The sequence below is a fragment of the Hyperoodon ampullatus genome, assembly GCF_949752795.1.
Source record: "Hyperoodon ampullatus genome assembly, chromosome: 7".
Taxonomy (NCBI): domain Eukaryota; kingdom Metazoa; phylum Chordata; class Mammalia; order Artiodactyla; family Ziphiidae; genus Hyperoodon; species Hyperoodon ampullatus.
In genome coordinates this window covers 69,736,992-69,758,228 of record NC_136920.1, presented here as the reverse complement: position 1 = coordinate 69,758,228, position 21,237 = coordinate 69,736,992, and the positions used below count along the sequence as shown (strand labels likewise).

Below are 21,237 nucleotides of genomic sequence, written 5' to 3'. Positions count from 1 at the left end.
GCTGGCTTTTTTGGTACAAGAGATATATAAGCTGGCCCTAAAATTCATATGGAAATGCAAGAGATCCAGATTAGCCAAAACAATCTTGAGAAAGAAGAATAATTTCGAAGTTTACTACAAAGCTTTAGTAACAAAGATTGCGTGGTACTGGCATAGGATAGACACATAGATCAATGGAATAGAATTGAGAGTCCAGAAATAAATCCTCATATATATGGTCAATTGCTTTTGGACAAGGGTGCCAAGACCTCGTTGAGAGCCAACTATGCCCTGCGTGATGCAAGGCACTTTCATACATGTTGTTTCATTTAACGCTCACATCTTAAAAGGTAGAAACTGATTTCATAACATTTAAGAGCCAACCATGTACAGAATATATAAAGAAATTTTTTCAACAAATGGTGCTGGGACAACTAGATATCCATGCACTAAAGAATGAATGTTGAACCTCTTCCTTATTTCATCCCCCCAAATTAGCTCCAATGGATCCTAGACCTAAACTTAAGAGCTAGCTATAACTATGAAACTCTTGGAAGAAAACATAGTAAATCTTCATGACCCTGAGTTACACAAACCCTTCTTAGATATGACACCAAAAGCATGAGTAATGAAAGAAAAAATAAGATAAATTAAACTTCACCAAATTTAAAGCTTCTGTGCTTCGACAGACACCATCAAAAAAGTGCAAAGACAACACAATGTGAGAAAATAGCAAATCATAAATCTGATAAGATACTTGTATCCAGAATATATAAAGAACTTCTACAACTCAGTAATGAAAAGACAAATGACCAAATTTTTAAATGGACAAAGGACAAAGAAGATATACAAATGGCCCATAACAACATGAAAAGATGCTCAATGTCATTAGCTATCAGGGAAATGCTAATCAAAAAACCCACAATGAGATACCACTTCACACCTACTAGAATGGCTATCAAAAAGATAGATAATAACAAGAAATGGCAAGAAATTGGAACCTTCATACGTTGTGTGTAGGAATGTAAAATAGTGCAGCCACTTTGGAAAATAGTTTGGCAGTTCCTCCAAATGTTAACCACAGAGTCACCTTATGACCCAGTAATTCCATAAAACTAGGTATATGGCCAAGAGAAATGAAAACATATACCCACACAAAAGCTGGTAGAATATTCATAGCAGCATTATTCATAACACCCCAAAAGTGGAAGGAACCCAAATTTCCATCAACTGCATATTGACTGGTAGAAGAGTGAGAAAGAGGCAGAAAAAAATGCTTAATATATAAAATAAATATCAATATATATCAAAGCAATGAGGAAAATACATGGCTATTATAGACTTCATTTCTGTGACTGGTCACATAGCTGTGTTTGGGATATAATCATTTTCTTATTTCACTACCCATCCCTCATTCCCTTTTTGCTCAGCCAGCATCTCTACTGATTATGGTTCTTTGCCCAGTGGGATGAATACTTCTGGGGGTCTATACTATTAGTGACCCTTATGGCACTGGATTACTGCAGTTTTTCATTATCTTTTGTCACTGGACATAGGAGTACCAAAAAGGTCAGAGAATCCGCTGGGTTCCTAACATACATCCTCCCATGTGTAGTAGGAACCCTATTTTTTCTTGATAATGAGGATCAGACAGGATCAATCACCTGACCTTGTACAGAATCCTCCTCCTGTCTACTGGTTCAAAGGCATGGAGAACACAAAGTGGCCAGATGTCAGTCTCAGTTTACAGTTTCCCTTTTATGTGTCCTCTATTGAAAGCACTTTTCCTTGGGAACTAAGGTGTGTAAGCCAAGTTTTTGTTTGTTTTGGTGGGGGTGGGGGGAGAAGCAAAAATTTTCTAAGTGGATCATTAGAGGTAACAGAAAAAACCCTCCTAATCCCACTCTTTGATTCACAGATTTGTGTATTCTTGGAATAGGAGAAATGGTACCATATACTGGTCACTGGTTCAGAAAATAAACCACATTTTGTGGGACAGCACCTTAGCCCCACAAAATGTTTTCACCTAACAGGTGCCCCAACTGAGTCTTCAATATGTCATTCTCTCAGGCCAGCTGTGGGATGATAAAGTTCATGAAAAGATCAGTAAATTCTGTGGGCATGAGCCCACTGCAACAATCTTTTGAGGCAAAAATGAGTTCCTTGATATGTAATATTGTATATAATAAGCCAATGGTGAATAAGGCATTCACTAAGTTCATAGATGGTGATGGTGAAGCACTATAGACAGTAAAAGTAAATCCATACACAGAGTAAGTGAGAACAAAAGCTGTCTCTTCTATAAGACAAGGGATCCAATATAATCAACCTACTACTACCAGATAGATGACTGGATGTTCCCCTAGGGAATGGTGCTATATCAAGGGCTCACCACTGGTTTCTCCTATTGCCAAGCTGAGCACTCAACAGAAGCCAGGGTCAGTCAGCCTCAGTGAGAGGAAGTCCATGTTGCTAAACCCATATATAATCTCCATTCTTGCCATCTTGGCTACTGTGTTTATAAGCCCATCAAATGAAAACTGGAGTAGCTAAGGAAAGAGTCTGATTGATAATCAAGAGAAGAGGTCTTTTTGACTACTTGATTATTGAGAGCCTCTTTTGCAGGGAATGCTCTTTGGGAACTGTATTATTCAGGGTTGTACAGAGAAGCGGAACCAACAGTGTGTGTGTTTGTGTGTGAGAGTGTGTGTGTGTGTGAGAGAGAGAGAGAAAGAGAGATTTTAAGGAATTGGCTCATGCGAATATGGAGGCTGGCAAGTCCAAAATCTGCAGTATGGGCTAGCAGACTGCAGAACCAGGTAAGAGTCAATGCTGCAGTTCAAGTATGAAGGCTGTCTGCAGGCAGAATTCCTTCTTTTTTGGGGGAAGTCAGTCTTTGTTCTATTAAAGCCTTCAACTGATTGGATGAGGCCCACCCACATTATGGAGAGCAATCTGCTTTACTCAAAATCCACTGATGAGTTAATCTCATCTAAAATACAGCCTCATGGAAACATCCAGAAAAATATTTGACCAAATGTCTGAGCACCATGGTTGACACATAAAATTAACCATTACAGTAAGCATTCACATGGGAAACAAATATCCTCCACTCTGAGAAGTCTAGCCACAAATCTCTTTCCCAGAAATCCTTATCACCAATTTTCCAATCTTTTTCCTTCTAAAACTCTAAGTATCCAAGCAAGCTATTACCCATGGGCCATGTATCTGTGTAGATCCTTTCTCCTGGTCATCTCTGTCTCTAGGCCAAATAAACAAGCAGATTTACTGCTTGATGTTCTGCCTACTGATTGGATTTACCTTCCCCTTTTTATCCTTAAAAAGGGTACCTACCTTTGAGAGTCTATAAAGCTGTAGTCATCCACTTTCAGGAGGTACTGACTGGTATATGGGACAAAACAATCTATAAACCAGGTCTTTTCTCCTTCAGTCAACTGGTCATGGGTAATTCCCCATGAAGCCATATGGATTAAGGAAGAGTGCCAACGTATTAGCAATAGCTGCCATAGGAATCTGAGTTCATATTTGGAGTCTCCTGTTCCTTCAGGGGCAGCTCAAAACTAACCTTGTATTTAATATTTCCTCTTGATGATTGAGTGCCACTGTACATGCCAACTTTAGGAGAGTCAGAGGGCCCAAGTTTATGACAGGCAAGTCATGTGGTAACTTAGTGCTCATGGTCAAATATTCAAACTCTATCAGAGCCCAGTAACAATCTAGCAGCTGTTTTACAAAAAGAACAGTTATCCGAGGAAGAAGGATGGGCACCGCCTCAAAATCCTAAGGATTTATACTATGATTCCCTTGTAGTGATCTTCTGTAACTCCACAGAGGATCCCTACCTGCCAAAGACACTCTGAAAACTGCTGGATGTGTTGAGGGTCATATTGCCAAGTGTCCAAGCAGCTTACACTACCCTGAAACTGCTTCACATGATTCTCCTGCTCTGAGTTGCACATAAAATTCATAGCCTTACAGTTCATGGGTTGGAGCAGCAGTACTGAGATATTGTAAATTTGTCTTTAGAATCCAAAGAGCCCTCTAGGTAGAGAATTCAAAATAATTGTCCCTAACCTTGGAGAGGATACCTCAACATATCCTAGACCACCAGATTCCTAATAGCTTCACTGAGGTAGCAAATCTCTGAATTTTTGTGCAAGTTCTCTCATTTCTCTTCCTCTGGCACTCTTATCAAGGTATCTAGGATATTTGTTACATCTTGCACAGTAGAGCTATTCAGCATTATCTGGTCATTATACTGGACCACTTTGATACCTTATGGGACTAGGCTAGATTATAACAGAATGGGAGACTTGACATAGCCCAGAACTAGGATGATGAAAGTGTACTGCTATGCCTGCCAGGTGGGAAAGTAAATGTCTTCTTGTGGATTTTGCTAACAGGTATAAAGAAAGAAACATTTCTCCAGATTAACAGCTGTGTACCAAATAGGATGAGTTGGGTTGACTTATTCAAAAATTCATATCTGGAACAGCTGTGACAACTGGAGTCACCACTTGATGAAGTTTAGAATAATCCACCATCATTTTTCAAGATCCATTCATCTTGTGTAAAAGCTGAAGTACCACAGGTCAAATAGCAATGTGATGGAAATCACCACTCCTGCATTTATTAAGTATTTGATGGTGGCACTAATTTTGCAGTCCATCCAGAAATAAGGTACTGCTTTGGTTCACTATTTTGCTAGAATGAGGCAGTTTCAGGAGATTTCATTTGACCCCTCCTACCATGATGGTCCTCTCTGCAGAGATCAAGGAATTAATGGAGGGATTCTGCCAGTTGCTAAATATGTTTATTCCAACTCTGCATTCCAAAAATGGGTGGGTTCAGGGAACTACCACTATGAGATGGACCCAGGCCAAAAGTCCTTTTATCATCTAAATTCCGTAAGCCCGTACTATGATTGGTGGGGCAGTGTGGTAGTTTACCCTCCAGGAGTTAGCGTTGCAATGTATTTCTCAACACTGATGAAGGGGGACACTTCTGAGGGACATGGTTAGGTATGGGTGGGAAGACTACATGATCAACCCATTTCAACATCCTATCAGTGTAAGCCTTTGAATTCCTTCCTCCACAGTATATCAGGAAGTTGTGACACCTCAATTTCTCTTGATGCCTAGATTTCAGACAATGAATGGAGCAAACTGTTAGGGCCACTGCCAAACACTCACGCTAATGCCCTGAATTAATGCCCTGAATCCAGAATCTCTAATAGGTACACCTATATCAATAAATTCAGAATGATCAACCATTACCTTCCTTTCCCTTGCTGTAACACTTTAAATCCATTCCCACATATGTTCCTCAGGTTTCTGCCAATATAAATTTAGGAAATTATTCTGGTGTTCAGACTTAGATCCTGGCAGATATGAGTTTAATTATGGATCACAAAGAAATGAGAGGTGGTGGGACTGGATTTAGAGGTGAAATAACATTCCCCTACAAGTCAAGAATCTCAGGTGAGGTTGTTACAAGGTCTTCAGGCAACCAACACAAGGAGAAATGATTGTTTCTCAGGGAGGTACAGCAAGATTTGAGGGGTTCAGGGTAATCAGATTTACTGAAATCTACTCAGATATTCCCCTTCCAGTTATCAGGGTCCTTTCTTTCCCAATCGATACCGTAGTTCTAACATAAGAGGCTTAGTGAGGCCATGAACTCAACTTGAATTGTATTTCAGGTAACTTCAGGATCAGACTTTGGATTATGTTTTCAGAAGTTATGATCCTACAACTATAAAAATTAAGGAATCTTTTAGCTATCTGGTTCTCTAACCATTCATTAAAACTCTAAATGTGTCATTTCATTTCTTTTTTTTAATTGAAATATAATTGACACAAAGCACTGTGTAAATTTAAGGTATACAAGGTGTTGATTTGATACATTTGTATATTGCTATATGATTACCACCCGGAGCATTAGCTAACACCTCACTACACCACATAATTATCATTTCTTTTTTGTGGTAGAACAATTAAGATCTAGTCTCTCAGCAACTTTGAGCTTTATAATATAGTACTGTTGACTATAATCACTATGCTGTGCATTAGCTCTCCAGAACTTGTTTATCTACTAGTTCCAAGTTTGTACCCTTAAACAACATATCCCCAATTCCCTCACTCATGGCCTGTTTTCACAAGTTCAACATTTTTAGATTCCATATATAAGTGATATTATAAAGTATTTGTCTGACATTTCATTTAGCATAATGCCCTCAAGCCCATCTGTGTTGTTGAAAATGGCAGGATTTCCTTCTTTCTCATGGCTGCATAATACTCCATTGTGTGTGTATACACATACACACACACACACCCCCCTTCTTTATCCATTCATCCATTGACAGACAAGTTATTTCCATGTCTTGGCTATTGTGAATAATGATGCAATAAACATGGGAGTGTGTATATCTCTTTAAACTTCTGTTTTCATTTCCTTTGGATATATACCCAGAAATTGCTACTTCATATGATAGTTCTATTTTTATTTTTTTGAGGAATCAAAATCTCCATACTGTTGTTCACAATGGCTGAACCAATTTACCTTCCCTTCAACAGTGCACAAGTGTTCCCTTATATCCACATCCTGCCCAAGACTTACCTCTTGTCTTTTTGATGACAGCCATTCTAACAAGTGTGAGGTGATATCCCATTGTGTTTTTGTTTTTTGGTTTTTGGTTTTTTTTGCGGTACGTGGGCCTCTCACTGTTGTGGCCTCTCCCGTTGCGGAGCACAGGCTCCAGACGCGCAGGCTCAGCAGCATGGCTCACAGGCCCAGCTGCTCCGCGGCATGTGGGATCTTCCCGGACCGGGGCACAAACCCATGTCCCCTGCATCGGCAGGCGGACTCTCAACCACTGCGCCACCAGGGAAGCACCCCCATTGTGGTTTTGATTTATATTTCCCTGATGATTAGTGAGGCTGAGTACCTTTTCATGTACCTGTTGGCCATTTGGATGTCTATTTTGTTTCTCTGCCCATTTTTAAAAATTGGATTGTTTTTTGGTTATTGAGTTGTACAAGTTCTTTATGTATTTTGGATATTAACCCCTTACCCAGTATATGGTTTGCAAATATTTTCTCCTATTCTGTAGGTTGCATTTTCATTTTTTAAATTGTTTCCTTTGCTGTGTAGAAGCTTTTTAGTTTGATGTAGTCACACTTGTTTTTTTTGCTTTTGTTGCTTATACTTTTGGTGTCATCACTTTTTTTTTCTATTAATTCTCCATTGCAATCAGAATAAGGCAGCGCATCCCATAGTCCTTACAGTCTTTGTTTCTACCACAATTTTACATTTCAACAGCTACTTGGTCTCCCAAAGAAAGCTTTGTCTTCTACACATACTTGATTCCATAATATTGTGTATAAGGACTTATAGCACTGCTAGTAAGAACTCAGGAGGAAGTAAAGTGCATGGAAGAGAAAACAGGCATTGCCTTAGGGAATACTTAAATCATCTTGAACAGACTGGTGGTAGAAAACTGCTGTCAAGGACACTGCCAGTAAGGGCTCAGATGAACCCATAATTGGAAACTAGAAGAAAGGGGATCATTGTCAATATAGCAGCAGAAAGCTTAGTCGAATTGTGTGCTGCATATGTGGAATACAAAACTTGTAAACAATGAACTTAGATATTTAGCTGAGGAGATTTCCAAGGAAAGTATTAAAGATATATAGCCAGGTTTCTTCCTGTTTGAAATAAAATGCAAGAGAAGGGGCTTCCCTGGTGGCGCAGTGGTTGGGGGTCTGCCTGCTAATGCAGGGGACACGGGTTTGAGCCCTGGTCTGGGAGGATCCCACATGCCGCGGAGCGACTGGGCCCGTGAGCCATGACTACTGAGCCTGCGCGTCTGGAGCCTGTGCTCCGCAACAAGAGGCCGCGATAGTGAGAGGCCCGCGCACCGCGATGAAGAGTGGCCCCCGCTTGCCACAACTAGAGAAAGCCCTCGCACAGAAACGAAGACGCAACACAGCAAAAATAAATTAATTAATTAATAAAAAAAACTCCTACCCCCAATATCTTCTTTAAAAAAAAAAATGCAAGAGAAAAATGAGGGAGAACTGTTAAGCAAAACAGGTCCAGGAGTTGATAATTTGGGAAATTCTCAACCTGTTCAGACTGCAAAAAATATTAAAAATAGGAGATGCACTGTCAGGAATGTGTACACTGGACAGAAAACCAACATTGTAGCTGTACCACTTTTTGCTAATTCTTTTGAAGGATGAAAAGGTCAGGGTCTGAGACAGACTTGAAGATGCAACGCTGATGTCTTTGAAGAAGGGGCCGTGAGCCATGGAATGCAGGTGGCTTGTAGAAGTTGGAGGGGATAAGGAAACATTCCATGCCATGCGGCATGTAGGATCTTAGTTCCCCAACCAGGGATCGAACTCATGCCCCCTGCACTGGGAGTGCAGAGTCCTAACCACTGGACCGCCACAGAATTCCCCAAATTTGTATTGTTTTAAGCCACTAAGTCTGTGGTAATTTGTTACAGCAGCAATAGGAAACTAATTCAGATTTTGGCACTTGGAAGTAGGGTGTTGCTATAACAAATACCTAAAAATGTGAAAACAGCTTTGGAATTGGGCAGTGGGAGAAAGCTGGAAGAATTTTGAAGAGCGTGATAGAAAACAATAAAAGATATTAATCAATATATTCAAGAAGTTCAGTGAACCCCAAATAGGATGAATATAAAGAATATCATCTAAGTGCATCATAGTCAAAATGTTAAAAAACAATAGCAATGAGAAAAGGGACATAATACTTTTAAGGAGAGATAAGACTTATGGCTGATTTGTCAACAGAAACTATAGAAGTCAGAAGATGAACCCAGAGGTATCTACAAATGTGCTGAAATAAGAAAACATTATTCTAAGACAAAATAAATACATCTATAGGGACTTGCCTGGTGGCGCAGTGGTTAAGAATCCACCTGCCAATGCAGGGGACATGGGTTTGAGCCCTGGTTTGGGAAGATCCCACATGCTGTGGAGCAACAAAGCTCGTGTGCCACAAATACCGAGCCTGTGCTCTAGAGCCCACAAGCCGCAACTACTGAGCCTGCGTGCCATAACTGCTGAAGCCCACACAGCTAGGGCCTGTGCTCCGCAAAAAGAGAAGCCACTGCAATGAGAAGCCCGTGCACCACAACAAAGAGTAGCCCCTGCTTGCCCCAACAAGAGAAAGCCAGCGTGCAGCAATGAAGACCCAACGCAGCCCAAATAAATAAATAAATAAATATAAATAAATACATCTACAAACAAAAAGGCTGAAGAAAATGATCTCTGATGGAAGCACGGAACTACTGGAAGGAAGGAAGAGCTCTACGAAAGAGTATGGATGGCAGACAAAAATGAACCAGTGACATAAGGCAAATCCATCAAACAATGGCAGTACTTTAAACCACCAAAGAATGTAAAGCAGTGGCTAAGGCTAGATCACATTTACACTGATTAGTACGGTAATATTTCTCAGGCATTTGTAACTGAGCAAATTCTGTCCTGATTTGTGTGTGTGCGTGTGTGTGTATTTTATTGGAGCATTTCTCCTCTTTTTTCTTAATTTTTTAAAATTTTGGCCACACAGCTTTTGGGATCTCGGTTCCCCCACCAGGGATTGAACCCAGGCCATGGCAGTGAAAGTGCCAGATCCTAACCACTAGACCACCAGGTTATTCCCGTCTCCTCTCTTTTATAAACTAGAATAAGAGAGCCATGAATGTTATAATTCATTATATTTGTATAAATAGTTACATTTACGAGGAAACAAAATTTGAATGTTAACAAGTTTTTTAATATCATTATTTAAATACTTATATGAAGATTTTAAACAGTCCACTTTTGTTGGGAATGTCATATATTTTAAATTTACATGATACACCTAAAACAAAAAAACTAAGAATTGAAAGAAAAGCAAAGAAATGATTATCATAATATTCAGGATATTGGCTACCTCAGTGAAGAAAGCAGTACTGTGGGACACAGAAAAGAAACATGGTAGATTGAGTAGTACTGAATCTTAACCTCACTTTTAAGATGGGTAGTGGGTTTCCTAATTTGCATGTCATTATTCTTCAAATTTTACATAGTCCTTTATATATACCAAAGTTTACTTAATAAAACTTTTAAGAGAACAGAGATAATGAAATGAGATAGTCTGATTTATTATTCCTAATCAAATAATTAAAGGAAAGATTTATAGAAGGAAGTACCTGTTTCATTTCCTGCTCCATGATCATTGTGGATCTGCTGTAAACCAGGAATTGGTCGTGTTGTCAGATACCAAACAGCATGTAGGACATCTGTGGCATGTATACGATTGTGATCTAAAGTCACCAAAATGTTTTATAAAAATGATCATTCTGTTATTTTTAACATAGGACATTTTAAAAAGTACTTTCTAGTCATACTGTATCCTCATACATAAAATATATGGCTTAGAATAATTTCCAACAATTATGTTTTTGTTTCATCTTATTTTGTAAAAGTTTATCGATGTGTTAAAAAGTTTTCCTTTAAAAACTTTCACATATACTATGAAAACATATTAAAGGAGTCAAAGAAAAGGCAGCATTACCAGGGCTAATTTACTTAAGGTTGCTTTTTTTTTTTTTCTGGCCAGTCTGAAAGGCTTGTGGGATCTTAGTTCCCAAACTAGGGTGGGTCCCTGCAGTGAAAGTGCCAGTGGAAAGCCCTACGGTTGCTTTTTTGTGGCTTTTAAAAATATGCAAATAGTGTCTCGGTTATGGAGACCCATGTTTGCAAACAAAACAATTTCTGCACAAAGGCATATAGAACAGTTAAAAATTCTGGATACTTGGACATCCGCCTCGCCAATAGATAAGAAATAACTCTCTCTTAGGCCTGCTATAAGGATTACATGTTAAAAGGTATATACCTTTATATAAACATCCAGAATAGTGTCTGACATGTAGTACATGATCAATAAAACACTTGTTTACTGAAATACCACTATGTGAAAAGGCAAGACCTACAAGTGAAACCCAGCTTTGCTATTTCCAGTTTTATGATCTTCTGAAAGATCCTTCTGAATTTTTACTTCTCACCTGTAAAAGGTAGATAATACAACCTTTCCAACAAAGATTAAATGAGATAACTTTTGTGAATCTAATGATTATAGTCATAGCAAAACAAACAAACAAAATTATTCCACAAATCAGGACACAGTTAAAAAATGAATTCTATGGATAAATTTTAAACATTTTAAAGTAAAGAAATTTATGAAACTCATGACTTAAAATTACCAAATATTTGAAAAGGTACTCATATGAATAATTGTTAACATAGAAGGATGTATACTATATTACATGAAAAAGCAGATTATAAATAGGTATTATGATTCACTTCATAAAAAATAAGTATGTATAAGAAAAAGTCTTGAAGGATATGTACCAAAATGGGTTTTTTTGGTTTTTGCTTTTAATTTTTTGGCTGCACCACTCGGCCTGTGGGATCTTAGTTCCCTGACCGGGGATTGAAACCACACCCCATGCATTGGGAGCATGGGGTATTAACCACCAGTCCTCCAAGGAAGTCCCTTACCAAAATGTTAACAGTAGTCAGTTAACTCTGGGTAGGAGGATGTAGATTTTCTTTTTAAATTACTATTTTCCAACTTTTCCAAACATGCCATTTTAAAAGTGTTTAAGGGGCCATCTGAAGGGAATTTATAAAGAATTTCAAAACCAGTATTATTTCAACTTAAATAATATATTTTAATACTTACAAGGAATGTCTCGATAACCATTTTCTAATGCACAAAAGTAGTTCATGAATTGTAGAGTAGGAATTTTAAATATCTCCAATAAGCCAGTGTCTTGAAATAGGGTACACATAACCTAAATGTCAATTAAAAGAAAGTTCGCTTTAAAAATCGGAATTTCTATTTCTAGTTGAATATGTTTTTGTAATTTGCATTTGGGAAAGTTAACCACGTATATTCCTTTAACTTAAATAATTTATTAAAAACTTCCCTATAGTGAATTCTTTCTGAAATATGAAAAAGGAAGATACTGCCCTAAAGCCCTTGAAAACCATAGAATGATTATCATATCATGTCCCAGTTTTGAAATTTTTCCACTCTTCCCTTTAGCTTTTCATTCACAATTTATTGAAAGGCATATGAATTGTATTCTATTCTAGTCCTAGGTGTTAAAAGAAGTCAGAACAATATATTTACCACATTTCTGTCCCTAAAGAATTCAATGTGATAAATCGTGTGTCCTCCACATAATTTATCCTTATGTTCTAGCATTTCATAAATAAGATACTTCGGAGTTAATGAGAGTAATATTTCAGGAAGGTTAATCTGATGCTGCTGTGTGGACCCACCAGGAAGAACTTTGAGTCTGGGTGGTAAAATGGAAGTATTTTTCCATGGTTCTAGCATGAAATGGACCATTTGGCCTTGGGTAAAGCACAGGGAGGACCGGTGAAAAAGATGAAGCATAAGTTTCAGTCCAAAGAACTAGATCACCTTTCATGCCCTTTTCAACCTCAAGATTTAATAAAAAGAAAATCTTTATTACTTCTTTAGTGTAAATTAAATCCCATTATTATGGGCAAAAAAACTACTTTTCATATAAATATATATAAAATTATTAAATACTTTATATACATAATAATATATTCATTTATATATATATATGGGTTTATATATCCAGGTTTCTCTTTTCAAATTTTCTATTGAAAATTTCATTTGTGAAAAAAATAATTCAATGAACAATGTTGAACTTGTACCTAAACCAATATTATACATCTTTAGATTTTGCTTTTTATAAAGAATCAAGAAAAAAGTAACTTATAATAAAGCAGTAGGGATTTGAAACAAACCTGACTGAGGATCCTTCCTGATTTCTCTCCCATCTTTTCTACAAGTTCAAAAATTTGAAAATTCCAGTTACTCATACTTTCTATTAATGATTCATAATCTTCTATTAAAATCAGGTCCCGTGATGCTTCTTGTTCAATCTGTACATGTAGGGGGGGAAAAAAACCCAAACCAACTTAACCTTACTTTTTATAAATATTGTTGAATCCACAGCTGAATGAGAACACTTAAAAATGAACACTATAAAAATGGTCAATATTTTTTTCTATAATGGTTATTCTCAAATATAACCTGTACTTCCTATTAATTCTCTTTGTAGAATGTTATCTTCAGACAAATATAAACATGTCTTCTAGGCATCAAAAGACTTATTGGTCTTTACACTACTTTTATAAATAAAACTATTATATTTCCAAAACACTACACAAATCTAAAATCCATTATTTTCATTTTGGAAGTTACAGGTATCAAAGGATAATAGATAGAAACTTATATCCTTAAACTGACATTTATTACTAGGATAACTTCCCAAAAGAAATGGATGGATTTTTTTCCCCTAAAAAGCTTAGATTTTGAACTTTAAGAACGAAAAAAATATTAAGAACAAAACCCCCCTACAATTATAAGTAGGTTATTTTCATTGTTTTTAATGACTATGCATGTACTTTATTTTTTCATATTTTAACACATACAATGAAGAAAAAATCAGCATAGAAAGTAATATATTGACTATAAAACCAAATAAATGTGTTCATTTTAAAATGAATGCAGTTAGTTATTCTAGGCTGATGAGTTTAAAAGTAATTATTTTTAACCCAAGGTTTTTTCGTTTTTTTGTTTTTAATTGGGGTATAGTTGATTTACACTGTTGTGTTAGTTTCAGGTGTACAGCAAAGTGATTCAGTTATACATATACATATATCTATTGTTTTTCAGATTCTTTTCCCATATAGGTTATTACAGGATATTGAGTAGCATTCCCTGTGCTATACTGTAGGTCCTGGTTGTTTATTTTATATATAGTAGTATGTATATGTTAATCCCAAACTCCTCATTTATTTAAAGAAACTCTATTTTCAGGTGTTAATAGTGATTTTTCAGTAAAAATTTTTTTAAAATCATTATATTAAAAACCTCGTTCTGGGCAAAAATAATAAACTTAGTACTAACTAATAATATATTTCACCTTAACATAATCATATTGAAAGTTTATCTTTTACATTTGGTTGCTCTTCATTCTGTGCCTCTTCTTTTAGGTGATTATCACCTTCCCAAAGTAATTTTCTGCAGGCTTTGTTCTCTGTTTCCACTTCTTGTTGAGCTTCCGTAAGGGTGAATGATGCTTTTGAGAAAACGGTATTGTCTTCATCACCTTTCAAAAAGTATTTAAAGTAATAAACAAGAATAAAACATGTCCTATATGAGCAGTTTTATAAGAAAAATTTGTAAAAAAGTATTCAGATAAATTGAACCATACTGGCATTCAATCTAAATTAATGACACAATTAAGTTGTATCTTGCTGGACCAGTTGGTCCAGGTACCTTGTGCTCAGGCAATATTTCACCTGATATAGCTACTCATGGATGAAAGAGAGGGTGGAAATTATTATAAAAGTGAGAAACTGAAAATGTCAGTCCCTCTCAATAGGACATTTTTTTAAAACCAATTTCATGTAAACTACTTCTAATACCTGAAATTGTTTGAGTTTTGGATATGAAAATTCTAAACTCGTAATTATGGATGAGATTAAGGCACATCTAAAAATTAGAACAATGTTATGAATTGTGAGTTGTTTCTCTACCAATGTGATTAATAATACTCTTTTTCCCAAATTACATGGAAAAGGGAAGCAGCATTGGTAGCTACATTTCATTCACTCATATGCAAAAAAATATTCATACTCATTCTATTTGTAATATGCTAACCAGGAAACTTTCCCAAAACACATCAACAGTAGAATAAATAAACTGTAGTGTATTCACACAATTGAACACTACAGAGCAAACAGAAGAAACTACAATCACATGCACCAATATGGATGATTTTTAAAAATACAATGTCAAGTGAAGGAAGCCAGACACAAAGGTATATACTCTGCAATTCTCTTTATGAAAAGTTCAAAAACATATCGAAATTGACACACATGAGTATTGAAAGACAGGATAAACATTATCTTTGGGGGAGATTCCTGGAAGCAGGGATGAGAGGAGGTGCTGGTAATATTTTGTTTGTTGATCTGGGTGCTGATTACATATGTATATTAGATGTATGAAAATACATCAAGCCACAAACCTAGGATTTATTTATTTTTCAATATGTAGGGATTTTTTTTTAAATAAAAGTGTTTTTAAGAGTACTCATTCAAGTTGACTTTCAGAAGAACTAGGCTGGTTGGTTGGTTATTTCTTTCTATTGATGTCTAGTTGATTTACAATGCTGTGCCAATCTCTGCTGTACAGCAAAGTGACTCAGTTATACACACATAGATGTTCTTTCAGAAGAACTAGGTTTAAATCCTGATTTTTGTACTTAATAATGGCAAGCTTTTCCCCCTGTAGAATGTGGATAATAACACCTATTTTACTAGATGTTACACATAATAGGTGATCAATAACTGTCAGTCAAATCTGAGCCTAACACACTGAATATACTAAAAAATCATTAACTGATCATGATCAGGAAGTATTACCCTTTGGAAAATATTACTTTTCAAATGTTTCCAAATGAACATACTTTAAGAAAATTTAAAAATTCAGATTATTCAACTGTTCTTGGTAAGTTAAGGCACTAACTACAATTATATTCTAAAATAGCTGTCAATCCAAAAATTGTTGACATTTGAAGTACATGATTTACTTTTTAATGATCTAAATTCCTAATAAAATATATCTTACAGATAATAAGAAAAACAGATGAAATAAATATAGCAATTTCTTCTCCAAAGATGTCCACAGTATTATCTCTTATCCCACATGCCTTCTTTTGAAATGTATTCTTATTGCTCCATCTAGAGAGCATTTATTTCCCAACCCCCTGGAATCTGGACAGGCCACATGACTGCTCTGGTTAACAGAATATGACAGAAATGACAACTTTGTCTGGTCTGGGTTGAGCCATTAACTGGACTGGCAGCTTCCATAGCCTCCTCTTTTGGCCTCCAGCCAAAATGCTGGAAGAAGACCAGAGAGAGGTCATATTTAAATGGACTGGTCAATAGTCAGCAGACACATGAGACATCTTGGAAATTCAGTCCAATCAATCCTTTGGATGACTGTCACCCTTGCCAATATCTGACTGCAATTACATGACAGCCCTCAAGTGAGAATCTCCCAGCTGAGACCAGTCAATGCAAAGAACTGTGAGAATTAATAATCTGTTGTGGTTTTTAAAAGGCTTTATTGAGTATAATTACATGCCATAAAACCCACTCAGAGTAAGTACATAATTCGATAATTTTAGAAAATTTAGACTTCTGCAATATTCATGACAATCCAGTTTTTTTGTTTGTTTGTTTGTTTTTTTGGCCCAGAATTTTTGTTATTATCGTCATTATCTTCAAAACACCTGATTGCTTTGGTCTTTAGATTCAAAAAAGTCTTTTTTTAATTGAACTATAGTTGATTTACAATGTTGTGTTAATTTCTGCTGTACAGCAAAGTGATTCAGTTATACATATATATATATACATTATATTTTTAAATTTTTTTATTTTTTGGCCACGCTGCGTGGCATGCAGAACCTTAGTTTCCTGACCAGGGATCGAACCCGAGCCCCCTGCAGTGGAAGTGTGAAGTCTTAAGCACTGGACCGCCAGGGAAGTCCTACATTCTTTTTTAATATTCTTTTCCATCAAGGTTTATCATAGGATATTGAATATAGTTCTCTGTGCTGCACAGTAGGACCTTGTTGTTTATCCATTCTATATATTAATACTTTACATCTACTAACCCAAACCTCCCACTGCATGTCTCCCCCAAACCACTCCCTCTTGGAACCACAAGTCTGTTCTCTATGCATGACAGTCTAGTTTTAGAACATTCTCTTCACCTCAAAAAGTACCCTTATGCCTATTTACAGTTCATCCTTATTTTCACCCCAGGCAACTGATATTCTGATTATTGTCTCTATAAATTTGCCTTTTCTAGAATTTCATATAAATAGAATCAAACAATATATAATCTTTTTAGCTTAGTTTTTTTCACTTAGAATAATGTTTGGAAGTTTATCCACGTAGTAGCATGTATCAGCAGTTTGTTCTTCTTTTGTTAAACAGAATCCCATTGTATGGATATACCACATGATATTTATTCATTTACAAGTTGATGGACATTTTGATCTTTTCCAGTTTAGCACTATCACGAATAATGATGTCATAAGCATTCATAAGCCTGTCTTTGAGTGCTCATAAGTTTTCTCTTGAGTAAATTCTTATCCATGTTACTGCTGGGTAATATGGTAAATTTATGTCTAACTTTTTTGTTTGTGTGGTTTTTTTTGGCCACACCACACTGCATGTGAGATCTTAGTTCCCCAACCAGGGATCAAACCCTCACCCCCAGCAGTGGAAGTGCAGAGTCTTAACCACCAGATCACCAGGGAAGTCTCCATGTCTACCTTTTAAAGAAACTGTCAAAATGTTTTCCAAAGTGGGTTTACCATTTTACAATCCCATCAGCAATGCACAAGTTCCAATTTCTCTGCATCCCTGCCAACACTTGGTATTGTCTGTCTTTTTGATTATGGCTATTCTGGTTTGAGTTTACTGGTATTTCACTGTAGTATTAATCTGCATTTCCCTAATGACTAATGATGTTAATAATTTTTTCATGTGTTTACTACCCATTCATTTATATTCATCATATCCTCCACCAAAAGTCTTTCACCAAAATATCTAAAATCTTTTGCCTGTGTTTTAATTGAGTTGGTTGACTTACTATTGAGTTAAAGAGTTATATGTCATGGTTATAAGACCTTTATCAGATGTATAATTTGCAAATATTTTCTCCCAGTCTGTGCTTTGTCTTTGATTTTCTTATTGTTGTCTTTTGAAGTGGAAATAAGTTTTGAAATCAGGTAGTATCAGTCCTCCAAATTTGTTATTTTTCCAAATTGTTTTGGCTATTTTAGGCCATTTGTATTTCCATGTAAATTTTAACACCAATTTGTCAATTTCTACCAAAATAAACCTACTGGAACTTGACCAGAATTGCAATGAATTTACAGATCAATTTGGAAGAATAGCCTGTTGACAGTACTGAGTTTCCCTATCTGTTTGCTATGCAATGCCTCTCAATTTATTTAGTTTCTTTAACTTTTCTTTAATTTTCTTTCTTTAGTTTTCTCAACGTTTTATAGATTACAGTTTATAAATCTCCTAATTCTTTTGTTAAATTTATTCTAACTTTATTCTTTTTGATACTATTATGAATGGAAACATTTTCTAAATTTCAATTTTTGATGGTTCATTTCTGGTATATAGAAATACAATTGATTTTGTACTTTGATCTTGTGACTTTGCTAAGCTTGTTTATTGGTTCTAATAATTGTGTGTGTGTGTGTGTGTTTGTGTGTGTATTTGGAATTTTCTACAAATGGATCTGTGAATAAGGACAGTTTTATTTCTTTATTTCCACTCAGATATCTTTATTTTTTTATATTTCTAGAAATTTTCCTGGGTAGAACCTCCAGTACAATATTGAATACAAGTGCTGAAAGCAAAAATCCTTCTTATTCTTTTTTTTTTTAACATCTTTATTGGAGTAAAATTGCTTTACATTGTTGTGTTAGTTGCTGCTGTATAACAAAGTGAATCAGCTATACATATACATATATCCCCATATCCCCTCCCTCTTGCTTCTCCCTCCTACCCTCCCTATCCCACCCCTCTAGGTGGTCACAAAGCACGGAGCTGATCTCCCTGTGCTATGCGGCTGCTTCCCACCAGCTATCTATTTTACATTTGGTAGTGTATATATGTCAATGCCACTCTCTCACTTTGTCTCAGCTTCCCCTTCCCCTTCCCCATGTCCTCAAGTCCATTCTCTACTCCGAGTCTTTATTCCTGTCTTGCCCCTAGGTTCTTCAGAACCATTTCTTTTTTTTTTTTTTAGATTCCATATATATGTGTTAGCATACGGTATTTGTTTTTCTCTTTCCGACTTACTTCACTCTGTATGACAGACTCCAGTTCCATCCACCTCACTACAAATAACTCAATATCATTTCTTTTTATGGCTGAGTAATATTCCATTGTATATATGTGCCACATATTCTTTATCCATTCATCTGTCGATGGACACTTAGGTTGCTTCCATGTCCTGGCTATTGTAAAAAAATTCAAAAAGAGTCATGTCCCTTCTCTTATTCTTGATCTTAGGGGGAAAGCATCAGTCTTCCTCCAGTAAGGATGATGTTAGCTCTGTGTTTGTTTCAAAAATGCCCTTTATCAGATTGAAGGACTTCTCTGATATTACTGGTTTGAGTGTTTTCATCATGAAAGAGTGTTGGATTTGTCAAATGCTTTATCTGCATCTAGATAGATTATCATGTGATTTTTCCCCCTCTTTAATGGGGTGTATTACATTGATTAATTTTCAAATGCTAAACCACCCTTGCATTCCTGGCATAAATACCAATTGGTCATGGTATGACATTTCATCTGTTGCTAGATTCAGTGTGCTAGTATTTTGTTAAGGATATTGGAAATGTTGGTCTATAGTTTTATTTTCTTGTGATGCCTTTGTCTGCTTATAGTATCAGAGTAATACTGGTCTCATAGAATGAGTTGGGAAGTTTGCCCTCCTATTTTTTGGAAGTTTGTGAAGGATTGGTCTTCTTTCTTGTTGTTTTTTAGTCCTTTAAAATGTAAAACCCCAAAACTATTAAATTGTACACTATAAAAGAGTGAATTTTAAAGTATGTGAAAGGATTGGTATGCACCTGTAACCCCTGAAAGGGCCTATTTCTGGTTTACCTTTATTCTTAGGATGCAGTACTGCTGAGTTTACCAAGTTACTCCTACCACGGCAAAACTTCAATTCCAATCTTTGTCTCCCTAGTCCCATGAAGCTACCAAAGGGACTGCTCATTCTATCAGTTACTGGCCCCTCTGGAAGCAGCGAACACCCTTTTGGTAGCCCCAAACTTGAGACTCACTTTCTTGGATTTCTGTCCTCCTCCAGGTCTTATGCTGGAAATTCTGAGGAGCTTGTTAGTTCTTCAATGGCTTGAAGCAGATTTTTTTGTTGTTGTTAATAACTTGTAACTTTTCTAGCTACCTTCAGGGGATATGATGGTCTGAGTTACCTAGTTAACTATTAGTGGACACTTGAGTCATCAATGTTTTAAAGTTATAAAACAACTATAACTTTATCGCTAACAATATTTCTTGTTTGAGGGTATGTTTCAGAATAATATAATTAACTAAATTTTAAAACAACTCCTTTGTGTAATTATTTAAAAATGTATGCAAACCCTTTTGAGCTAAGATTATGCAATTTAAATTTCGAGGTTAATATAGTTAATCTCACTATTTATGAACCCTAGACGTAACATAAGACTATATTCATTCGTACAGCACATTTCTACTCTTCAAAATACTTTCACCATCTATTATTTATAATTTGCTAATAACTCCTCTGTGAAGTAAAAAAGATTATAATCTTCATTTTAAAGATGGATAAACTAAAAAACTCATTCATTTATTCATTTTAAAAAACAATGTAAGAAATTGTTCTTAAATTTAAACACACATGACTTTTGCAGTCTCACCTGACTTTTCCCTGTGGCAGTCTGTACCAGACTCTGGTTCAGATGCTGAAGCATATTTCAATATTTGATGTCCACAGCTTATAAAATAAAACAGATAAATATATGTATATGATAAGTGAGGCAAAATTTTTTTACCTAAATACAATCAGAAAATCTGGTTATTTTTTAACTGCAAGATCCCAACTGCAAAATATCCTAATATTCCAAATCTCAATAAACTTAACAGGCTTTATCCTAGAAAGCACCTGTGTCCCTATGAAGGAAATAACATATTTTGGAAATAACACTGAGATCTGAGGTAAACACTTATTACCATCAAAGCAGAAATGAGAACAAACACCATATGAACTGGGTACTGTAAATAGGTGCTAAATTAGTACATACTAAAATAATTCTCATACATTTACTGCTATCTTATGATGGATAAAATACCACTATATCTCACTTCAGATGGAGATCATTTAGCTGGGAAATGAATAATGGCACTGAAATGAAAAAAAATTGTTTAGAATAAAAACTGCTAGATGAAGAGGATATAGTATTCATTAATCATCTAGTTATAATACAGAACAAGAAAACTGGTAATACTTTATTAAGAT

General features: G+C 35.9%; 1 protein-coding gene across 2 annotated transcripts in view; it reads right to left on the bottom strand.

The window, feature by feature from the left end:
* PDE3B (phosphodiesterase 3B) overlaps positions 1-21,237 on the bottom strand; it is a gene marked incomplete at its 5' end in the record, with an annotated part of 167,860 nt that overhangs the window by 18,315 nt on the left and 128,308 nt on the right. For both annotated transcript variants that reach the window (XM_079708105.1, XM_079708106.1), the window contains 5 exons: positions 10,229-10,342; positions 11,764-11,875; positions 12,870-13,007; positions 14,088-14,239; positions 20,639-20,715. In XM_079708105.1, the coding sequence (XP_079564231.1) occupies positions 10,229-10,342; positions 11,764-11,875; positions 12,870-13,007; positions 14,088-14,239; positions 20,639-20,715 (593 nt within the window). The remainder of the gene's footprint in view (positions 1-10,228; positions 10,343-11,763; positions 11,876-12,869; positions 13,008-14,087; positions 14,240-20,638; positions 20,716-21,237) is intronic.